The 25,721-nt window shown below is 41.4% G+C and overlaps 1 protein-coding gene across 6 annotated transcripts in view; it reads right to left on the bottom strand.

Annotated features, from left to right (window-relative positions):
• magi1b (membrane associated guanylate kinase, WW and PDZ domain containing 1b) overlaps positions 1-25,721 on the bottom strand; it is a 111,517-nt gene that overhangs the window by 55,047 nt on the left and 30,749 nt on the right. For all 6 annotated transcript variants that reach the window (XM_028404917.1, XM_028404919.1, XM_028404918.1 and 3 more), the window contains exon 2: positions 8,289-8,405. In XM_028404917.1, coding sequence (XP_028260718.1) covers positions 8,289-8,405 — 117 coding nt within the window. The remainder of the gene's footprint in view (positions 1-8,288; positions 8,406-25,721) is intronic.

The raw sequence follows: 25,721 nt of genomic DNA on the forward strand, positions 1-25,721 counted from the left end.
AAAACCAAAACAGATCCATCCACCATCTTGGCCAGAGCAAGCCTGCCAGTACTTCTTTTTCTGGTGAGAGACACAGACACTCACACACACACTAAAATGCAGGAGGGGTGAAGAGCTGACTGGGGTTTGTCAGCTCGGCAGGGGGATGGAGCCATCTGTCCCACTAAAGGGTTAATCCAACCAAAAGCACAGGCCACAGATTCCAGCATTTTGCTGGTATCACATTTTTGGCTACATTCTGGCTACATTTTTATTTTGGTTTTGGTTTTGGAACAGTGGTTACAGGCCACCATCAGACCAACCCACCTGATTCTCCAAACTCCCTCTCCTCATGTGGTGGTGACAGGGAATTAAATGTTAGAGAGGGCCATGTCTATTATGGCTTTTAAATGATTGGTACGGATGCCTTTCATTTGAGATGAAGTGCTTTGAGTTGGACGGAGGTTGTTTTCACTCCTCTGCCTGGCTGAAAGAGGCTTGCAAAAGAGGGGACGAGACACACACATACACACACAAAATACACATACACACCACACCACAATGAGATCAAAACAGGCCTTTCTCTGGACCTGTGACGTTCTTCATTTTTTCCCTTCATAAGCAATTCTTTCAACCCTAAATGATTCCCATACAGGAAGACGTGTGTCTAGGGGAGGCGTGTGATGACTGAGGAAAGGGAGAAAGATAGAGACTGCAATAAAACACAAAAAACCTGAAGGGCCAGTAGTGCAGTGTGAAGCTAAATCAGCTGGAAACCTGCCTGTAAATGCCCCCCATACACACTCACAGCCGGCCTTTGTCTTTTTATTCCACCCAGAAAAAAAGCACCATGGGCTAGCTACTACCTACAGCAACATGAAAAAAGGAAAAGAAAGGCTTTAAAACGATCCATTTAGAGGGGCGGGGAGGGAGTGGGGATGGAGGGATAGGGATGAAGGAGGGGTTATCCAGACATGAGATGGATCAGAAAAGAGAGAAAAAGAGAAAAGATGGAGAAAGAAAGAAAGAAGAAAGAGGGAAGATGAAGGAAAGGGAAAAGCTAACCATAGTATCCCAAAAGCTCCAGACAGACAGCAGTGTGCTGCTGGAGGTAATGGCTCCCAGTATGATCACACATGTCAACAGATCACATAGCCTTAATACAGCCATCACAGAGCTGATCTGCTTCTTCCAGAAACACACAGGGGGAAGTGACACTGTGCACACACACACGCAGGCATCAAACAGGGCCACAGACAAACATGCACAGACACGAGCGTACCTGAGACAGACAGACACAGACACAAAAAGCTTCCGTTTGACCACAACACATCAGCCTCCATTACTGCCAGCGATGTGCCTCCGTCTCCCTCGCTCTGCTCCTGATACCTTCCGCCTGATGCACAGCCATCCTCGCCGCCTGCCTCTCCATCTCTCTCTCCATCCCAACCCCCAACCTTTAAATCACAGCAACCCTTAGTGTCCCTTCTCCAAATGAAACAGAAAACAAAATACCTCAGTCAGGGAGCCTGTGAGGGGGGGTTCTTCTTTTTCCCCCCCTTGCAGTCCACAGAACAACACCACGTCGACAGGAGACACAAGAAGGGAGAAAAAAATCCAATCAGGTGGAGATGAGTGGAGGAAAAAACAGCAGATCCACAGTTCCTTCTCCTTCCAAGCTTCCCTTTCCTCCTGTGTGTCCGTCCTCTGTCCAGCTTTGGCTTTGTGATGCTAAGCTAACGGGAGCTAAGCTAAGCAGCATCCACACATTGGCTTATAATGCACTCCGTCTCATACCCACACACACACCAATGCTAGGCTTCTCTCTCCCTCTCTCTCTCACTGACTGAGCCCCGCTGTTTCCCGTCTCGCAAGCACCCACATGCACCCGCCCACCTCCTTCCCCCTTTCCCTCACTCACTCCCTCCCCTTCTCTTGGCTGTTCACCCCCATTCTTTCTTGTTCTCACAGATCCCATCAGATCCCCACAGCACCTCTGTTTCTTTTTCTCACATTGATGCTCTTGTGCACACAAACTCATACGCATGCTCTGGTGGTTGAACAAGTACCTAACAAGTCATCCTTGACCATCATGCAAAGACGACAGGGGTCAGGGGAGGAACCTCTATGACAGTGTTGAAGCTAAGGAGGAAGTAAAATAAAAGCGAGGAAGGAAGGAATAGACTGGAGTGAGCCTGGAGCTGCATACATTTACATCTCAAACAGAAAAGAAGAAGCTCAAAAGTTAGCCACAATTTCCACAGCAACACATTTTACAGGTGTTAGAAACTCCAAGGCACAAAGCAATCAGGATGTTAGCAAGAAACAAAGAAAAACAATGACTCAAACTGACCAACTGGCACACATCTGTGTTTCAGAAAAGATTTAACTATGCATAGGGCTCATTTGTTATGCAGTGTGGTCAGCTGAGGGGGGGTGGGTAAAGCCGTGAGAAGATGCAAAAGGGAGCAGGGTCAGAGGTCATGATATGCTCAGGGATGTTAACTTGCTAAATTTAATTCAGTGTGAGAGTGGTGGTGAAGGACAGCTTGGTGTTAAAGTCCAGTTTCCTCTCAATGAAGTAGAGACTCGGAAGAGGAAAAATGATGTCTAATTGTGAGCAGCGGTGAGAAAAATACACAAAATGTTCCAATATAGGTCCAGTTTAGGACATAGCTTATGTCACTGATACCTCTTTGTATGTTGTTCTTAATACTTGTCAGGATTTATATAGGATTTGTGGGAATCCAAAAACACAAATGGTTTTACGATATTTCAGCAGGGCAGTGTAATTATAACTAAATAATTCTGGTGTATCTGGTGAGGATGGACCACAAAGGGGGATGTGTGAGACTTAGTACAACAGAATACACCCTTTAATACACAAAAGCAGTGTGAGATCTGAAGTAAGTGAGGAGTTAGGGTTTGGTTGAGACCGGTCAAAAGCAAAGTATTATTGCTTGCTCACATGAATGTAAATGGATGCTCTATCATACCTCACAACTAGGTGCATGGTAAAAGTTGTTGTCTAACAACTTGTCAATATGCTAGTCAGACTGTTAACAATGACCAGTGCACAGCCTGTGGTACTTATGCATCAAGTGCTATCCAAGTATCTGCTGGATAAGTATGCCTTATACTTTGTGTAGGTCATTAGGCCTTAATGAAAAGTACTCCATGCCCATATTGGTGCAAAGGCATGATTTCCTTAAAATTCCTTAAAACTACCTAAGCCTCCATCCTGGGTGACCGCGTGAAAGTATTAATGCTTGTGTAAACACAATACATGTCCAAAGTGTGTGTGGGTGTGGGGCTGTAAATCTAAGGGACTTCTATCATTCACTCTCTGACAGCATTCCTTTGACTGCTCTAATGGTGTTAGCTGCACAAAAAAAGCCACCAGCCTTAGTTCTGTAGCTATTGTTTCCTTTACAATCTTTGTCTGATCTACCTGCTGCATGCTGGGAATCAAATCCAGTCAAAATGTCAGGATGTTGTGACCAAAAGCCTCAACCAATAAACTTTAAAAACAGTTTCATTTAAAGACAATTATAATCTTTGTAACAGCAACATCTTTGTAAGCAAAAAAAAATAGGAGAATGATTTTAAGAAGAGAAACCTGATGCAAAAAGCGTATCCAATCAACCATCACACCAACCAAATGTATTTATGGTAACTGAGACCAGAAAAGATCTGTCATCGGAAAGCCTGAATAAATGTGTTTACCAAACCTAGACCAAAAACAACACGCCTTATGTAATGAATGACAAATTACAAACACACACAGACATACGTCCTCTTCTTAGTCGGCAAAGTCAAAATTAATAGTTAACTTCTACATTTTCTTTCTGCCTTCTTTTACCTTTCTTGATTTACCACCTTCAGCACAGTCATTCTCACAGTGAGAGCATTTCTTTTGTTTGAGTATCACAATGCGATTGCATCTGTGGGTGCAATCTGTAACCCCATTAAACCAGCCCCGAAAGGCTGCTTTTGTTTATACTGGAGACACAGACAGTATCATGCCCATAACAGACACACAGTGAAGTCTGACACAACCACAAGTCATACATGTACATCTGTTTATGTTAGCTTGACTGGCTAGCTAGAATTTGCATCTCTCTCTCTCTTTTACTCCTCTATGCCCATCCCCCCTTCTTTTGCCCCCCTCCCACACCCAAAGTCCACCCCACCCCCATCTCGATCCCCATGGCTTCAGCCCCCACCTCCCTCTGAGCTGTCCTCTTAGCCTATATACGGGTTGTCCAATCGTCTACGCTGCTAGCCCACAATTCATCATACACGCATGTGAACATGCGCTTCCACAAACCATGTTCATTTGAGAAGCAACCACTGAGCCAACAGCATCACAGCAGACAGGACTGCTACTTGCCTTGATGCAGGAGAGATCTGAGCTCCCTTTTTCAAGGCTTGCCGACACAGAACGGTGAGCTTTACAATCAGGTTGAAAGCCAACAGAGCAATCCCCTCTTCTCCTTGCTACTGCGCCGATCGCTGACAACTGGCAGAAAGAAATGAGAGAGGAAGGCTGACACGGAGGGAGAAAGGGACCATCAGTGGCAGCGGGAGGATGTGAGGCTGTGGTGTCATAAGCTGGGGAGGGGGGGTCAAGAATGAGAGCAGGACAGAGGAAGCACTGGGTACAATGGGAGACTGGGAATGCTGAACTCACTTATCGGGTGACCACAAGGGAAGCAGACAAATGCCTCAGCAGCAGATGGGGGAGGATGAGAGCACTGTACTTCAGATTTTAACAGGGTTTATAAGAACAGCTGACTTTTGGATGTGTGAGTGGTAAACTAGTATATGTTTACAACCAATGACTCAAACATTGCAATGTGTGTTCCAACATTAATATAGCCATTGTAGCCACTTCATATTAAGCCTTCTTTGCATAAGTAAAAAATTATGGGTTAAAAGAAAATGGACAAGGACAGGCATTTCTAGCTTTTTGTAAAACTGCAAGAGACACGTTTTGACAATAAGCGCAGGATCCATGAGCCATAATAAGGGGAAATAAGCCCCACTGAAACAAACTGTAACTGCTTCAAACTCTTTCTCAACAGTCTTTTTCCTGCACATTTCAGGTAACATCATATCAAGCAATCGCCTGCTGGCTGTGGACAAATTAACATACAAATTATTTATGTTAATGTGTGCTTTACACAAGGATCAAGTACAAACAGATATCCAACACAGCCAGACAACACCTTATAGTCACTTAGGGGCGAGCGATACAGGAAAAAAATTGTGATGTTTTTTCCCATATCGCTCGCCCCTAAGTAAAATCACAATCACAATTTTATCATCATTCGTTTTTACATTGAGACTAATTTGCAAGTTTCTGATTAATGCAACCAAACTTTCAACCAAACCAAAATTTCCTATATCAGGTTGTGCAATTTTGCTAGCATATGCCAAGTACAATGCACATTTGACAAAAATGTAAATACACTTAAGACTTAGCCTACTTAGCCTAAAATAACAATTACAGAACAAAGTATCAATGAGGAAAAGCCAGTTTCAAACAAGTTTTATTCCAAATGGGTAAAAAAGTAGGCTATTGCTTTAAACTATACAATTCTTAAAGTATTCGTAAAGTAAGTAAAGTCTAAAGTACTCTTAACACCTTTCCTGGTGTTCTCATATGGAACATCTTTATCACCTGCGTCATAATTGTTTGTTTTGGTTTAACGTCATTAGCTGTTGCCCTTGTCTGCATCGGATGTACGAACTTTGTGCAAACTTTACAGATGATCGCAGCCTGCGCCTGTCCTTCAGAGAAAAGCCTAAAGCTTGTTACATAAGAAATTTAGGAAGGAAAAAAATGCATGCATCTGCATGAACATAGAACTGCAATTAATAGAATGTGCCCTATAAATGATGACACGATCTGTCTGCTCTGACAGATCGTCAACACGTTCTAATCCTTCACGATCTATTATCGTCATACCGCACACCCCTACAGTCACTAGATGAAGCATACAATTTGACTACACCTCAGTAACAATAAACCTTGTCAAAACTCGGTTTTATTTTAAGGTTATGATAACAGGGAGGGTGGTTTGTATGGATGGCACAGACTAAGTGCTCAGTCACCGTCGAGGTGAACTGTGTTCAGTCCCTGCTGTGCTGCATATGGCAAGGTGCTCCAATGACCACCTTTGGCATTGGCACCCTGGTCTTGGCAGGGGGAAGTCAGGGTGGGATCGTTACCTTGTTGCTTCCCTTATGATATCCCATTTGCTAAGAGCACCAGTGTGAAAAAAACAGAAGGAGAAGTAAGAAGCCACCATAAACATCTAAAGGCTTTCAGGAAGCTTCTTTCCTGATGCAGAAAAGGACACTACAGGCATAAAAACTGATGTGCTGAAACATGGATCTGAACAGGTTTACTGACCACTTGACTAGAAGAGTGAAGAGGTTGGTTGAGCTAAGGTGCCATTTCTGCCATACTCAAGCAGGACACACTTCTCCATCTGTTTCTCCACCTGCTTGGTGTGCTTAATCACACCTACACATGCACAACCTTTGGACATGCATCAACATGGACACACACTGACCTACCACAGTCACAGGCCAATAATCTTAGCAAAGCTACTTAACTCACATGTTTTCTGTATGAAAAAAAATGAAAATTATTATTCATTTAATGTAAATACAATGTCTTAGTTCGTCTATGCCAGCAACATATAGTGATGGGCAGAATAATTAAATACCCCCTAGAATTAGATAACTGAATAGATTTTTCTGTCAGCATATGCATTGTGTTGGTCTGGCAGCGCAACCACTAGCTTGGGATTTTTTACATGTAAAATATGTGCCGTGGCTCAAGAGAGGTTAGGAAATACTGGCCCAGAGAACACCTTCATGTTTTATTTACTGCAAATAACACCAGGAATTTAACTGCTTCAACCACTCAGTGATTGAAGTGGCCATTATGACCCCACCCCACCCTCTACCAGTGTCTGGCTGACATATGGCAGTGGAGGTAATGCAGATAAAGTCCCTTAAACAAGCTTCCTCAATACAATTTGTGTGATAGCACCATGAATAAACTAATTAAAAAGCCAGCAGATGAGAACCATGCTTGGGGTTGTGGAAATGAGAGCATCTCTTTTCCAGTTAACTGCAAAACCAAGGCAAAAGATTTTATGTGCTAAAAGCTAAAAAGCAATTATTGGGAAAAAATACGAAGGTTTTGATTAGTGTGGATTTTACTTGGTATAACAAAAATGTTTTACAAAAATTATGGTATTAGATCTGAAATGCAGTTTTGGGTTCCATAAATATTAGTGAATGCTTAGAGCCAGTAGCTAGTCCAACTACAGTATTGTGACAAGGATGAACCCCGCTCTGATTGGTCCAAGCAGCTCTGATTCCAATGCTGTATGCAAATCAGGGATAAAACAAAATTGGCAACATGCAACATTGCTTGTCAATCTAACAGTCTCTCTTGGTATTTTATGTATCCACCCCTCAGACGGGGTTGCACCACTACTGCATTTATCACTATGATGTTACGGTGTTAATGCAACAGTGCCACATGCCTAAAACTGTTTTCAGGGGTTGTGTTTGTTTTTCACAGCACAGAGGAATCAAACTTCAAATATCTACTTCAGCTGTTGAGCACATGGCAAATATGCAGCATCAGAAAGCAACTGTTTCTTCAGATCTCTTCTGTATTGACAGTTAAGACTAAAAAGACACACGACTATCTATTCCTGGAGAGCAGATACAGGTTGATGGCGTTAAAAGAGTGAGGGACTTGGATGAAGCCTATTAATTACTACTTCTATTGATCTAGCGGACAAGAGATGCAACTGAAATGTTGTGGAATATCCAGCCCTTTCTTATATAATTGAAAATATTAGCTGAGGGTCTTGTTTAAAGAATACAAGGAGAGTGTGTCATGGCCTATTCAACTCACTGCTCAGTTTGGAAGTCAGGTGTTAAAGTTTATTTTGGGATAGGGAGAGAAGGTGTGTGATGAAAGCAATGCAGCCATGTCACAAGTCCCAGGAGGACATGAAGTAAGCAGCCTGTCTCACTGCATGGACAATATTGCTCTACTGCAAGAGCAACTCTGTTCAGATTAGACTGACAAAAATTAAATACAGTGACATTCAGTCGTTACACGGTTTTAAACTCACCATGCATGCACTGAGGACAAAGCCTTACACTGAGCTAAACCACAAGTGTGTAAACCGACTGTATCAATAGGGTTTCCCATATATCCCAGTACAGTGAGAAGATGGAGGTGTAAAAAAAAAAAAAAATGGACTCACAAGGCACGGCGTGGCGGTAGAGGTTGTCTCGGATGGTCTGCTGCAGCTCGTGATCAGGTGATGACTTCTGGAAGCGCTGGCTCAGATAATGCTTCAGGTCCTTGTTCAGCTTGCTTCCTGTCATTGTGTACACAGAGTAAAAAAATACATAAGTACAACTAAACCACAATAGTAAAACCACAAAATAAATCACAAGAGCCAAAAAGACTGCTAGTCCACAATAAACCAAGTGAAAACAAATGCGCAAGTTTATCTTGCAACTACATTGAAGCTTGATGCTGAGTGCATTGCCGTGAATTCTACACTTGCCATTGTCGCACAGAGGGGTAGCTGGCTGCAGATTCTCTTTCTCTCCAACAAGCCAGAGCTAGCCAAAACTAAGACTGCTAGCACCACAGCTAACACGACAAACCAGCCCTCCTACTGCTCTGCCATCTGGACCTCAGACACACATTAGGCTACTGAAGGGCAGCACGGCTGGAAAGTGTCCACTTGTGTGTGTTCGTCACTGAATTTGTGTGGCTATTACAGCAAGCATTTATGCTACTGGCAGTGCACATAAGAGAACTGTCTGGAAATGTATGCTGTCATACAAATAGCAAAAGAAGAAAGCCAACAACAACATCTAATCTGGTTCTTTATCGGTGTAGGGCTTATTTATTACACAAATGATTTATCTTCCATCTTTGCATGGCTGCTGAGACCATTTTTGGTTGTCTTGGGCAAACAACCTGTCATAAAAAGGCCCTGGATCCTGTTTCCATGGAAACTGTGTGTATGCGTGTGTGTGAGCCTGTGTGTGTGTGTGTGTTTAATAAGATGATTGAGATTGTTAGCATATTACAGAAGAGGATTCAGCACTGGTTGGCATAAGGATTGTAGGTTCATATAATGAAAATACAACTGAAGCACAACAGGCACATCCCACAGATATGATACGACTGCTTTTTATTTTTATTTAACCCAAGATCTTGTCATTGTTCATAGCAATATATACAATGTACAGGCACAAGATGTTGCTGTAAGCTTCAAGCATGATTTATGACAACTGAATCCTGGCTCATGTACACACAACACTGCAGTAACTTTTTAACCATGGCAAATCAAACAACCGGTTTCATCGTGTGTCTGCTTCGTATACAGTCTGTATGAGAGTTTTTCCTCCACCATCTAAGCTCTTTCTGGGAGGAAACACTGCTTCTGGCACAGTCCCATCCAGACATATCGCTCCGTTGTAATCCTCACAACAGGTCACAAGCCAACACTCTGGCCAACAGAGAGCCTAATACACTCCCTGATGTGCTCTTTTACACAGCTACTAGAGAGCAATGGGTATTACTCACTGTGTGACCCTGTCTGAAATTTGAAGTTGGACTATGTGATAAAAAAATTCAAAGTACATTGGGAGTTAGAATGTTTTACTTATTTGCTTTTGAAAGCGGCCAAATCTGCAGATCAGTCATCCCTTCAGATCCAGACAGAATAGTCAAAAGCTGATTTGTAAGCCTGACAGTGAATCACTCAAAAAACTGCTCAGGCCGACTGTGGTTGATCTTGATCATGTATGTGCAAGCAACAGCACATCAAGAAGATGTTACATAAGCTTAAATCCAGTTATGTAGATTTTTGTCCTGCCCTCACTCTTTGTGTGTTCTTATCTTGATCGAATGACAACGCTTTCATAAAAATGAGAAGACATAACTCAAAGACACAACCCTATAAAGTTACCTTACTGACAAATGAGGGCTGTGTTTAAGTAGATAGCACTGTACCCTGACACGGAACATCAATGTGTTGACTGAAAGGCCTGGTGTAAATACGGTTGCGTTTAACTGGACAACCGCAGTTGACTGATCCACATATATAGGGCTAATTACTGGCCATATGTGACATATGTGGGTAGCCTGGTGTTGTTGCTGTGAAGACATACGACACCCTTTTGCCAATCATATCTGCCAAAATTCGTCATTATATATGGACCTGATTACCTAAAATCTGTATCAGCCAGAGACGACCCCTAATTTCATTCAGATAACTTGCGCTCCCTTTTAAAATCTAATCAAATTCAGAAAAGAATGCACAACACTGCTTTTATAAGAAATGGAAGATAACTGACCACTAGCCTTGGCCTATGCTGAAGTGTTGGCTGGGGCTAAAGTATGTTTGAGATCCGGGAGGAAAACTCAAACTCTTTTTGCGGTTAACCAACTTAAAATGTTGTTCCTGGTATGAGGTCAAATGCCATTATACCACATTTCCTTTCCCCATTCCTGTCCACCTCTTAAGTAAACACCTGACTACTTTAAAATCACTCTCTTTAAGTGCTCCCACAGAGTGTGTTGATTTCCAGTTCTTTAGCTTTAAATGAGTTTTGACCGTCAAACTATAGTATAAATACAGTTGACAGTGTAATCTTAGAAATCCATATTCTGTAGATGGTCTACCAGCAAGCTGTCAACCATTATGTGCAAGAAGGTCAAGAAGATCATGGCTCACCTCTGTTTTAAGCCTTTAAGGCAGCTAGGCAGTCCCTTAAAACCAAAGCCAAGTAGGTGTTAACACCATAAGCCCATTAACTGATACCATGTAGCCTCGGCCTGTTTATGGTGACTGAAAGGTAGCTAATTCACATATCCTACCTAATAATCAATTTTAGAAGCAAGCTTTGATTTAGTATCAATGTGAGTCAAATATCAAAAGGTAGATTTTCAAATGAAGTTCTAACCTCCAGGCAACATCAGATTTATAGTGCAGTGAGATTCACACTGACACTCTTTATTACAGCCCCTCCAAATGCAGGAAGGCAACAGGGTGGGGTTGGGAGACCATTTGGCCTTGTGGCCGCCCACCCAAATCCTGCTGCAAAAAGATAATTAGAAAAGACATGTCCTTCAAACACAGCCCACCTGTTATAGATTTTCCATAAGCCCCCTAAAACAAGCAAGATTTTGAAAAAGGCACGCAATCCATGACAGAAGGGAGGTGAGGGAGCAGAGGTTTATATAAGAGATGCACAGAGAGAGAGAGTGAGAGAGTCTGTCACAAAGAACAAGAACATTAGAGTAAGCCAGACATAACATCAAAAGATTTTTTAGACACAGCTGAAATGTGGAAAGCCCCACTTCTTTGCAGGCATCTCCCATCAAGCCCACCCCTGTACCCCTCAGCTCTGATCAGCCAGCCAAGACCCTGCTTAAAAATGCAGAGCCAGACATGGCACCAGCAAGACCCTCCACTGGCAGTTGACATCTGTATTCACAGCATGGAAAAACCTAACTTCACTGAAACTTGATGCTCCTGCTATGGCAGCTGTAGTAAGAAAGGAAAGGTCTGAGTGATTTCTGCTGATTTGGAAATGGCAGCAGTCATGGTCTCACACGTCCCTTTACGCTCCAGACAAGCAACCTACAGCTACGTTTATGCTAAATAGATATATACTGTCGGCTGATCCTGAAATGAATCTTATTAGTGTGCAGCGTTGAAGAGTTTCTGAGGCTGTCCGCTCTGGATCTGGTCTCAGTGAAAGAATCCTTATAATGGATGTTTGAAATGTTTTCCATGTAATTCCAGAGGAGGATTCTCATGGGAAAATACTTTTAATAAGTGTCTAAATAATATATCTGTTGCTGATGCCTGTGATGTACATCATGCAGTTTTGTTTTCTGGTTTAACAAAGTTTGACAATTATGGTTCCTGAAGAATGTATTTCAAGAGTTTGGTGGTCACTCGATCTTTCCTCGAGCATGAACAACCACAAATGTATGCTAGCCAATCATGAGGATGCCATGAAAAGGTGCATTTTTCAAGAAGAATGTTCAGTAGAGAACCACCCGCAAAATACTCCTGCAGGGCAGCTATCTGTGGTCGAAGTACATTCACTAAAATTGCTCATTTTTGCTGTTGATAGACTCAGATTGTGAATCTTCATCATCATGACTCAGATTGTTATTACAGTGACTGACCACAGCATAGATAGAATTCTTACAGACACACAACCTGTGTGTCTGAGATGTAGTCTGAGTCTTGTTCAAAGTTTGTTACATACTCCATGAGAACAGAGAAATGTGTTTGTCTTCTCAAGGTGGCAAGAACAAACCGGAAAGACTTTTCATACTATATGAGAAACGTGTGTGCAGAACTCCTCATACGGCAGAAAGAGCAGTTTAGGAGAACATGTTTGAAGCAGAAGAGGCCAGAGATTTGTTGCCACTATTCAGGATTTCACAGTTTTGCTTGTTTGTGCCGGTAATGTTCATGGAGGGGGCCCACAGCTGATGACAAGCCATTTTTAGTTGACACTGTCCGATTGGTGCTGATTTATATTTCTAAATTAGCTTGAATAACTACACTAAAAGAGTGACGCTGCATTCCTTTATAATGTATATATCCCCACCTTTATATAATTTAGAAGCTGCATGCAGAGGCATCTTTCATCTAATCAAAGTCTTTTCTAATAGTGTGAATGAGCCACTTCCTGTGAACTCTTCACTGCACATGTGTTGCACAAATATATCAGCAATCACAAACCGATGAAATGACTCTAGCCACTTGGAACATTTTAACATATCACCCAGCCCTTTCCCAGAACCAAGAGAGCGGCCCAGGGAAGAGCAGACTACCGTCATCTGAAAAGTAATTTCAACATTTAACATACTGCATAGGACACAGTTGTGGCTGTAGTCACACTACTGTGTAAATGCATGAGTACACTTTGCTGTTTGCAGTAAACATTTTGTGCAAGATGACTACAGGAACCTGAAGAACAATAATATTTAAAGAACACTTGCTGTTCACAGAGAGGACAAGGGATAATATTACTTTGTTGTCTTGGCATTATAACATGGCGGGACAACAGGAAAGCAAATGGTCAGTATGCCAACAGCATGTTCAACCATCACATAGTGAGTACAGACACAACGATAAAATTCAACATGAATACTCAATAACTCAATAGTTTGTAGATATTAATGTTTTGACACAAAATGCAAAATGTTAAAAACATTAAAAAACTAAAATACTACATGGGGTAATAGGTATGCTATGCTATAACTTACCTATAACCCATCTAAATACAGAGTGTTGATAATAATGATGAGTCGCCCACATGGTTTTAAAGAAACTGTCATGTATGTACAATGTTATTTCTAATTGTAATAATCACACTGGTCAGTAGCAGACACAGTCACCCTCTTAACACAAACTAATTGTCTCAGTGACAAAGCAGAAAATACAGTCATATGCCAGGGTGCCAGCCTGTTTTACACTTAGCCAAGTCAGATTTGGCACTGCCACCATGTTTGGCTAGGCAGTGAGTGTTGTATCGATGTAGAATACACAAACAGCCTGGCACACATGGTAGCAAACAACTTTTTTTTTCCCCTCCTCCTCACTTCAATTGTCTTTTGATCATGGAGGGGCAGACTGGCAGGCTGAAGCTACACTGTAAAACCTTCCAATATTTTACTGGCTAAGTTGCTGCCAGTATAATACAGGAAGGTTTTACAGTCTTTACAGTATATAACTGTAAACAAATGTATAGTTTTTTATTGTATTCTTGAATGTGTACAACACTATACACACACAAATTTCTGTAATCCTAAAAGCCCACTTTAAAGTCAGATGGACTCATGCCATTCCAACCTGATATACTACACATTATATTTAGCCATGTACACAAGCTGCTCAGTCATGTCTCAAGTAATCATCTCTTAAGTGAGCAGTCAATCCATGGCTCTAGTTAATCAGATGATCAGGGCTAATCAGCATTTAATTGATTTAACCAGCAGCGGCGATCTACAGTTAACATTTTCATCACCACTGATCAGAGCTTAGCCATATGTCATAATGACTCAGAGAGAGACTAGACACACAGACTACTGTTGGACACTTCAGACCCGGATAATCATTGATAACTACACCACCACACTGAGGTCTAGGGACCCCCGCAGGGATTATGCTACCTGCAATTACCAAAAATAACACTACAATTACATAATCCCAAACAACACTGCAGAGATATTCTATTCAAAGAGCAGACAGGTGTGTGTGTGTGTGTTTGTATACGAACAGCCTTGTCTCTGGGCTCAACACTACCCCCTATGTTCTTCTGTTAGATGTGGCTTGCATCACAGCAATGGCTGGGGCTCTGTATCCATAGCAACAGCTGCCAGATGAGTACTGACTGAGGAGAAGGTGGTAATGGGTCACAGCCAGGCATAGTCTGCTGCCCCCCTCTGGACTATCAAGGGAATTACAAAAACAAAAGAAGAAATCTTTACAGACAGTATCAGAAATGGATCAGAGTTTTCACTTATAAACATGTTTTGGGGTGCAATGTCACACATTTGTATTTATAATTAAAATACTGCTTGGAAAGACACAAACTTACTAAAATATCAAACACCTAAGATTTAGCAACCACTGAAACAGTCACACATGTTATCAAACCGTAGGTCTTACAAATCACTCCCTCTGAACTGAATAGAAATGAAAGGATAAAAAAAGATCCAGCATGGGATTCTCTGTGGATCTTTCTTTCTATTGTAAGTGAGAAGCTTCCACTACTATACATTCACATCATTTCTTGCAAATGCACACATGAATGAAAGAGTTTTCTATTATCCTGTTGAGGCAGGGGCACACAGCTTTTCAATCAATGTTTGTATGAGGTAGCGAACCCTTAGATTTAGGAGTAAACACTCCCAGACACTCAAATAATGTATCTGGATATGACTCTCACTGAATGATAAAAAGCATCAATTTTCACAGAGGAAAATCTAATCTAACCAGCAATACACTGTTTCCACCAATTTAAGTAGTAAAGCAACTTTAGAACACATCGTGAACCTTAGGCTCTCCAGATCAAATCATAAACAAGACGGTGTTAAAAACAAATTGCAGCTTTCTATACAATGTTTTACGAATCCATCATCCACCCCACACGAGAAAGGAAATACAGGAAGGTATATGAAATAATTCAAATCACTACATGGCTCAATTGGCAGTAAAGTCTTGGAAAAGCACTTGACTTAAAACCTGGTACAGTCTTGTCTGTAAAACAAAACAAAAAGTGAGTTTTCTACTTTGTGCCTTGTTCAGTCGAGACAGAAAAACATTGGCTCCAACACATGTAGGGTTAAATCTCTGACATATTTTCAATCCTGTTTATATGGGTGTGTGTCCTGGAGCAGCCTGTTTACTATGTTCCAGATTGCTTCCATTGATCGTAGTCCTATACATGGGGAAAAGAAACCCTCAGAGGATTTATTTCATCCTGCAGAGCAGCAAAAAGGCTGCAGTAGAGGTGTCATTTTCCCTTTCGCAATCTGACACGAAACTACAACAAGCACACACGTGACTTTTATGGGTTTGACCATATATATGTATGTTAGTGATGTAGAGTTGGTCTTTGTGGGGCCCATTTTTTACCCGAGCATCCGTCCAATATGACAAACAGCGGTATTTGCTGGCCAAGGACTCGGACACTATAAACAATAATACAGTGCCTGTATTGTGATTTATGTGGGTGTTGAACAACACCATAAGTTCTCCATTATTAATATTCCTGTGATGATACCCACATACAGTATAAGCCTCTACGATTTAAGCTCTCTCCAGAGAGGGTTGTAAATATGAGGATCCATCATCCACTGACATGCAGGATGGAAAGCAGCCACCATAAAACCCTTTACATTCTGCTATAAAATCTCCACACAACACAGAAATGCAAAGGGAATCATCCTTAGCACTAACCACTTAATTAAAGGTATCTTAGATGCAAACTCTTTTCTAAAGCCAGAATGTGCTCAGCTAATGATGAGATTATTGACTTGAGTGATGCATACACCCGTGGGACACAAGTATTTTGGAGGTAATTACCTCTCCATCATGGACTCTCCTCAATGACAGGTGACATTTCAAGACCAACAGGAATATTAGTCTCCTGTGACAGGGCAGCTGATTGGCTCCTTGGTTCAAAGCAGGTCCCCTGACGCATTCAACCAGTCAATCTGACTGTAGGGTCATAAGAGTAGAAGAACAAGACAGAAGGAAAGACCTACAAAAAAGTGGAGGATAACAAATACTTGCAAGATAAAACTGAGGGGGAAAAACTCTTTAAAGGTTTATGTGACAGGAAAATCTTTACAGTCAAAAAGACAAATCTGATGTCATGAGGCCTGAGTGTGTGCAGGGATGAGCCTGCACTGATGAAGGATCCTGGGCTTAAACCTTTACACACTTCAGCTGTCATTTAGCAGAGTGCTCTTCATGTTCAAAAACAACCAAAGAGACGTCAGGAAAAAGGAAAAGGCTCTTTATACCAAAGTCTCCTATAAATAAAAGGCACAAGGCATCAGAAGCATTAAATATGTACTAAGGAGCGATTTTTGTGGAATGTACTGTATAATTAAAAATGAGGAAAACAACCAAGACAACCAACAGAGTCCAATCAGTCACAGATGTCTTATTTTGAGCTCCCTGTTATATCAAGCAAGCCAAAACATGACTGGTAAATTCAAGTCAGCCATGTCAGAAATATCTACTGTACACACAAACATGTGATCGGAAAACAAAAACACAGAGGTAACCACTCCATTACTATTGCAACAGTAAATATTATGTTTTGCTCATCTTAAAGGGTCACACCACTGATTTATTTTAAATTAGGTTGTAAAATCCTTATTAATACCTAATGATGTAAAATTTGGTTCCTTTAATGGCCCGTGACCAATGTGTGCTGCCAAACCAGAATTAAATGTTAAAAGGAAAGTCTCCCCTTTAAAAGGGTGCTGGAAAGATCTAGAGAAAACAAATGCAATTTGCCAAATTTAAATGTGTCAAAAAAGAGCACACTATGCCGTCTGAGCATTGCCAGCCTGCATGGTTTTTAAATTGAAATGACAATTTTTAATTAACTGGCCCGAGTTTGTGTTTGTTTACATTTTCTTATTGCAAATATGAAACCTGACAGCCAATTTGTCATGTTGCCCTTAATGTGTCATAAAAGTGCTTCTTTAACCGACGATACATCAATGAAAATGTCAAATGCTAATTTAAATATACATTTCTGCAGCAAGATTGCAGACAGAAGTCTGTTTGACTTTGGGGGAAAATATCACAAACAAAATCTATCCAAAGCAAAGATGCTACACTAGTGTAACAATCAAGTGCAAAGCATCAGCAAATCAGCAAAGCTACAGATGAATGACTCCACAATTGTATGACTAAGCTGGAAATTTCCCTGTTTATTAGGCCTTTACACTGGTGAGATGTATTACCATAATATGCTCTGACCTCTCTCCACCCCTATTCCATTTCACAGCAAGATAAATAGGTAACTGCTGGGGTGTAATCAGAGGCAGTGTGCTAAGTCACTCCAGGCCCACAGTGGGTGAACGCTGCTCTGACAGACCCACCACTGGTCACAGGAGGGAGAGTAGGGAGGGCGGGAGAAGGTGAAAGATAAATATCAAACAAAAGAGGAAAGGATGGAGATATTAAAAAGAAGAGGCGCAGATACAGAATGCAAAAAGGACAGCATGTAATAAAGAATAAATGAAAGAAAGAGCAAACTGGAGAAACATGCCAGGAAAGTGTCTTTATATTCAGGACAGATCCAGAGTGAGGTACGGTCCTCCTGCCTGTCTACAACTGTATAACCAGCTGTTGGGACTTTGTGTCTTCATCACAGACTTCCTGGCGTCTAATTGGCCACATGGGGAAGAGTCAGTTATTCTCTCTGAATAAGCAGGGTCTGCCACAGTCGGGACCTCTGGGCCTAGGGCAAGCTCACTAACTCTGCCACCAGGGGGCACATGTCACTCAGAATCATTAATTGTGAGGGACAGCTGTGTGTATGCAGTGTACTTATAGTGATTGTTGAGTAAATTAGCGTTTCCCTGATGAATTTACAATCAACAACTACAGCTTAGTCATGCTGGGGTGCTAACTTGACAAACCCAAACAAAAGCTTATAAAAATGAAATCAAACGCTCTCTGTGGACAGCCTTCTATTGCTTTTCTGAATGAATATGAATATGATTATTGTTATTATGGAGTAAAGCACCAACTGCAAGACAAAACTAAATCAAAATGAAACGTTAATTGAAAGGTTAATTACATAAAGAATGTATTATTAAGAGAATCCTGTCTGATTTAACATTGTGCTGAGCACCTGTTTTTTTTCTACTTTCATTTTCAGCCCAATGTCTAAAGACTAAATCTTTTCCCCCTCTCTGATCTTTTCCCTTCTTACATAATTACTTATTTAACCCCTCCCTCTTCCAACATTAAAATACTTATTTCCTTCCCTCAACTACACCCTTTGAGCCACCAACTTCAACCTCTAGTCATTTTCTTCTTTTCATCCATTCATCTATCCATCCATCCATCATGCCAGGAGAGGGCATGACTGACCCATTTTCTTGCATCGTCACCTTGTCACACTGCTGACTCAAGACACACTCAAGATGTTGTGTGAATGCACAAATACAGGCATACAGCTTTGCTCATGCGGATGAATACATTTGGCAACACATGCATACAAAAAGGACGCAGCAACACACACCACATCTGCTCACAGATCTAATTTTAGAAACAGGATGAGAACGCACACACACTCTTGCCTTACATACTGTACATGGAGGGAAAAAAACACTTGAAGGGTGTATCTTTTTCAAGAAAATGCAAATAAATGTAAAATGATAATTATCACATTATCCAGGTTTTTCACACCCCTGTATGTTATTCTGCTACTGAATATCAACCAAACATGGAGAAAACCAATTTCAAATGCAGACTTTACGTTACTAAATTTCAGGGTTGTGGGCTAATGGGGCAGCAGTCACTACTGCTTACGTCTACACTCTTTTCTGGGTCAGCAGCAGGCACAGCTCGCCCAGCCCTGCATCCCTTAACAGCTGACTCCAGGCCAGACATGCAGACACACACACAGGCACATGCACTACTATGGTACTGTCTCCACACTCAAAAGTGTTATAACAAAATATCAATACAGAAAATAAAACTCTGAACCCATAAACAGAATGCGATTTAACCTAGGAATAGATTACATGTACCAAACTTGACAATTACACCATGCTGCATTCTTAGCTTTGCATTAACCACTTGAAAGTGCATACGTCCACATGCGTGCATTGCACTATGTGCTCTGTGCCTGTATACTTGTCATGTCCAGGCACTGCAGTAGGATGAGCAACATGAAGCCCGGTGAACCATGAACCATGTGAGGAGCTTTGTGTTGTAGGGCCATCACTTTGTGTGTCACTGGGTTTTTGTTCAGCTTGCTTTGGTGAAGTTGCTGCAAGTGAATGGAGAAGAGAATGTGCAATCTGTTTGTACACACGGAACTGTGTTTAGCACTTTCTCCAGCACCAGGATATTACAGCAGACGCTCAGCCTGGAGCGAGCCCAGGTCTGAGGACTTGGCCGCCAGTTTACAGCCTTAATCCGCTGCAGAGGTCCACTTCCAAACAGTGATGATGACACACTGACAGACAGACACACCTCCATCACTGCTGTGACAGTTAACAAATAAATTCTTATAAGTGACCAATTGCAGCACACATCATGACTTCATCATGATTTGAATTTTCATTTAAAGGTAAAGGCTGCCAGTTTGGGAAATGAGCCAGACCATCTGAAGGCACTAATTTTTCTTATCCATTTTATTCAGGCATTTTGAAGCTTCCATATTCTTCCTCCCTGTCTTTCTTATGGGAATGTATAATTATGTTTCTGGCTGAAAATCAGATCAAAGAGAACCACGGCAATAATTCACCAGTCACATGCATGATAGAAGATGTTTAATATGCAACAAAAATATGACATTAAAAAGGTGTTAATTCAACTTGGTGAGACCAGAGTCAAGAGGTGCAGAACCATGGGAGACTTCCAGCTAAAGATGAGAATGAGGGCTGAGAGTGGAGGGAGGCAAGCACTGCTCATATTGTGCACAATCATGTGTTAGAGCACAGCCATGCACTCATTGAGACTCATCCATCTAAAAAGTTAAGAGCTCAATCTTAACAACACATAACAGCCCAAACATAAAACCACTAACAGAGAGTAACTCACTGAAATGGCACCTATTAATTAGTGGAATACTATTAGGCAGCAAGTAGCTCACAATGCTAAACATCTTTGTAGAGCATCATAAGAAGCTGAGTATGTGACCATGTACTGTAACCTAAGACTTGCCAGGATCTTCATTCTGACCCTGAAACCATCTACAATGGGCATGCGAGTGTCAGAGTTTGAGTGCAAAGGAATGAAAGAAGGTGGCCTGGTCTGATGAATCACATTTTCTTTTACATTATGTGAACAGCCATGTGTGTAATTTACTACAGAAGCAGATGCAGTTGTAGAAGTAGATTGAAGTGACTGGATAGAAGGCAGGGAAGGCTGGTAAGAAAGGAATGGACAGGAGCTCTCGGAGCAACAAAGCAAACAATTAATCTTACAAATGAGCATCACAAAATCTAAAAGAACAACATTAGAAGACCAAGTAAGATAAGATAGTAGACACAGAAAGAGACAAAGCAAAAACTGCTACAAAAAAAATGAGACCAGCAAAGGCTGAGGAGGAGGGAGGTATGGCAGCCTGGCAGGGTGCCATGGCAGGGAGTGTGTCACAGATGTGGCCCCACATTGGACAGGAACGCCCCTGTACATGAGCTCCAGCAGCTCTCATTAAGCTACAGTCACCAAATAAGACAGGCCCACCCAGGCACACTACACAGTTTATAGAGACCCAAGATGTCAATCACACTGTCATTAATGTGTCATTCATTCTGAATAATACTGGTTCTTATGACAACAAATCTCCGCTGGAAACAAGGACACGACTGCAACCAGTGATTGTAAGAAAACATACATGTTCAGTAAAAATTTCATCACATCAATATACAAGCGGCCAAACTAGATCACCACAGAACAGGATGGATTTTTCCCTTTTGACTGAGTTACATAAGAAATTACTGACTGTGCTGCCATCTGTTGCTCCTGTGTATCAATACACATCCAACGCTGCCAAAATCATTACATTCTGTACACACTTCATGACCATTAAAAGGGTGTCTTCAAGCACCTACATGTAGAGATGACGTGGTTCACAGGGATCTTTCATTCTATAAATGTGTATGCACTCATGGTAAAATAAATGTGTGGACAAAGTGGTAGCTGAGTTAAAAGGAGGGAAATTGTAGAGCACCAGTGCTTTCCTTTCTTAGCCCCCCTCTGTGAGCTTTATCACGCTGCTGTTTCACGTTAGATGTATCTTGGGCCCTCTGCTAAGCTCTAAGGGATGGATTCTCACTGTGACTGTGGACTTTTTATGATCAAAAGGGATGGAATGGAAATGTATTTAAACATCAGCAATAGTAACACACCAAGCTTGGTTGCGGTGAGTGTTCAGGACTCAGGGGAATGGGGGCCATTAAAAGGGGTGAGGGGGAAAAGTCATTTTTATAACAATATCTATCACACCTCAGTGTATGAAAGTCTTCAGCCCAACGCTCAGTAACCCCTGACACCTTGCTGTATCACTACTATATCACTGTCATCGAGATTCTGCTATGCAGTCATTTGCTGTCTAAATATTATTTTACACCTCCACTGAACACAAAGCAGTACGGAAGTATCTGCCTCATTTCTCATCTTCATGACTTCCTCCTACATTTTTATTCCTCACAGCAGGGGGATGAAAGAAAGAGTGGTTTGCTGTAAAACAGTACATCCCTCATGTGCACCAAATGCCAACAAGTAACAAAAAGGTTTTCTTACCTGATGAAGAATCATAGTCAAGAAGCACCAAGGTGACCAGGAAAATGAAAAGGAGAAAAAAGGAGAAAAAAGGAAATATGTTAGAAACTGTACACTGCATGATCAAAGCTGGTGGGCACACTATTTTACCTTACACTGTAAAACCTTTCACTGTATCTTTACAGCACTCTACTGGCAGCAGCTTTGGTAGAAAATTGTATTGCCTTCAATGAATTAGCAGTTTATTAAACACATACAATACAAATACTAACAATGACAATGCTAATTAAATAGTTCTGCTACATAATGTATAATGTATGCAAACTTTTTAAGGTATGTATCCTGTATTTAATCCCAAATAAATGGTAATATAACCAGAAGTGGTTGAGATATTAAAATCTGGACTAAGGTGTCAAATAGAAGGGCAGACAGACTAGTGTAGACCTGCTGCTTCATGCAATTAACCAATCTGGGAATCTGGCAGCAGCAGTGCAAAATCATGCAGGCCACGTCAGGAGCTTCAAACATTGACACAGGAGAAACTGCGACCCTGTGTGTTGTTGGCACACAGGCTGGATTGTGTATTTGCGTGAGTAGTAATCTCCTGAGATTTTCACCATAACAGTCTCTAGAGTTTACTCCGAATGGTGTGAAAAACAGAAAAACATCACGCAGTTCTGTGGACAGAAAGGTCTTGTTGACGATAAATGTGATTATCCAGACTGGTCTGAATTGGTCTCTTTAGTCCCCAGTAGAGGACGGGGTGGCAATGGCTAATATTTTTATCCCGGCAATATCTGGCATATACCTAGTAACTATAAATATGACTAATAACGGAAAGGACATCCAGCATGTATTTAAAACAATCAAGGAATAAGTTCACTGCATTTAACTGCCTTCCACCATTGCTGTTGTTGATGTGAGCTAATGATGTGAGTCAGTAAATTCTCACCACGTGGATTTATTCTCGCGGTATATTGCGTGCGGTAAGATATCGACCATTTCTAGTCTCCATCAGTACAAGACTCTGAGCTGACAAATGTGCAAAAACAATTTGGTGCAATAATTTAAATCTCAAATGTCCAAAGACTCAGAGCACTTCATACCTACTATTCACACTTCTCAACTGACTCATTTGCTGACTCTGACACATGAAAATTGCTTTCACTGATTCAGATTGCTTCTATCACTGAAAGCTCTAGTAAAATCCACTGTAAGGGACACCCTTAGCAAAACCACAAAGGTTAAACAACAGTTACACAAAATGCCATAAACTGTCACACAGGGGCACAACTGAAGACTTCATTGTGTTTTGTTCCAACACAGCGATGAAAATTAGCTCGATCTCAGGGCAGTAGGTGATTAAGATCCTATTTCACATCTTCTGAGTGGAAAAAAATCTAGCCTGAGTAACCTAAGACAAAACAGGTTTCTACATTAAACACCATCACAACACGCTGTCACCTCAGGTCCTGGCAAGCCCGAGGAGTCACAGATGAAAATGTGGGTCATGGTGGAAATTGACTTTTAATTAGGTTGTGAGGTTTTATGGTGTTGATGTTAGCACTCATGCTAAGTCCTGAACGAAGTCAGGAGCATTAGCGCTAACTTGAGCAATGTGCGGCAGCCAGACCCAAAGCTAACATTACACAGAGCCAAGGCTGCTGAGGCTTATAGATGTGTTTACCTTGGAGGTTAGTTGGGCAAATGGAGAGTTGTAACTCAGCAATACTCCCAACTCATAAAAGATACCAAGAGTCAATGTCATAAATAAAATACAGGAATGCACAATAAAACTCACCTGAGGAAAAAAAACATGCAGATGTGCATAGTGTTACACTGCATACAGCAGGTGCAGCACACATACAGACACTAGCAGCCAAATGCTATCAAACATTCAACAAACAACAGCTTTCATAAATTTAAAAAACATATGCATGCTTCTTTGTAAATGAAGCCAGGTCAGGTCTAAAAACATGCAGTGATGTGCCATTACACCAGCCATTAACAAAACAAGACAAAGACAGCACAAGGAGGGTTCTTCTCAGAAGCATTTAGTGTGATCTATACACTAAAAACGTGCTTCATTTTAAAATGTTAGCCACTGCATAGGCGACATGCATTTTCTATTAATCATCTCCAAACTGAACATGTCTAAATGTCAGTCTGTCTACTTAAAAGAAAATGCAGACACCACTCACACATCGCATCCACTTAGAGAGAGTAAATAAAAACACAGGAAGAGGGAGAAACATCAGGGAACATTGGTTGATGAGAAGAGCTAATGAAAGTTGAGTGAAAGCTTGTTGACGTAATTAATAGTCCTCAAAAGTGGGGCGTCCTAGTCTACTCAAAAAGGTGCCTCATTAATCACTGTTTTGAACGGCAAAATCTCTAAATATTCATATCCAATTGATTGTGGTTAAGAAGATAATAGCTGGAGAGGAGAGAGTGAAAAGCAGGAAAGAGGTGAAGATGGAGGGACACAGAGGGCGACACTGACAAGCTAATCCAGAGGATAAATCAAAAAGACAGAGAGAGTGATGAAGGAAGGAGGAGAGACAACCAGAACCACAAAGAGGTCAGTTATCATATTTCTTGTCACACACTGTCAAACAGCCTCCCCTCCCCTCCCCTGAGCTGGTCAATCTGTGGTCTGGAATTTCATTAACAGTGCTGCATTAAAAGCAAAAATCAATTCACATGAATACTTTGTATAAAAAGGTAAGTGAATTGAAGGTCTGTCACTGAGTCAGTGTGGTGAAAAGAGGTGCCATGTGTGTCCTCAGCTCACCTTAGCACAGGCAGAGGTCAGGCTGCTCACTGTACAACACAGCTTTCTACTCACAGTGAGATATAACTAGGAGACCGCAGGGAAAACACTGACTCTTTCTCTCACACATACAAATTCACTCTTTCTTGCTGATGCAGCCAAAACGTGGTAATGAGATGTTGTGGCCAGGACTGTCTGTGTTTAAAGTGTGTGGAGTAGGCAGAGAAAGAAAGAGAACAGCAGCTGGAGCTGACATGGGCACTGACAGGATAGGGCATCATCAGATGCCCTCTCTCTCAACCAGTGGGGAAAAAGAGAGTAAGGAATGCAAAGAGTTTATGACTTGGGGCAGTAGGGTGAGGAGGAGAGTTTTGTCCTACCAGCCTTCTCACCACCACCCACTGCTTTTAATGGACCGATCGGAGATAGGACTACCTGATTGGAAACTGAATAAGAGAGAGAGAGAGGGCAATTCATCTGCTGAGCGTGCTGGAAGAAAGAACAAGAAGATGGAAACAACACAGGGAGATATCAAACTAGCATGGCCTTCCTGGATCCCTTCCACCACTGCAATTTCATTATCTACTGTATTAGATGCAGCTGCAAACACCAGACAAAAACATCTTCCTGGGACACTCTCAAGTTTGAATGAATGAAAAAAAATAAAGACTCTCATTTGAGGTCAAACATGGAGACGTGCTTAAAAAGTTTGCAAAACTGTTTTCTTTTGTGTTGAAATCTATCAGCCAAGCACTATTGAGGAGGAGAGAATTAGTCGTCCATTTATATGCAAATTAACTTCAATCAGTGACAGTTCACTGAAAAGGGTGAATGCAGCGAGGTGTGGCTAACCCCTAAATCCACTCGAGAACTTTTTT

This window comes from Parambassis ranga, chromosome 5 (genome assembly GCF_900634625.1).
Source record: "Parambassis ranga chromosome 5, fParRan2.1, whole genome shotgun sequence".
Lineage (NCBI taxonomy): Eukaryota > Metazoa > Chordata > Actinopteri > Ambassidae > Parambassis > Parambassis ranga.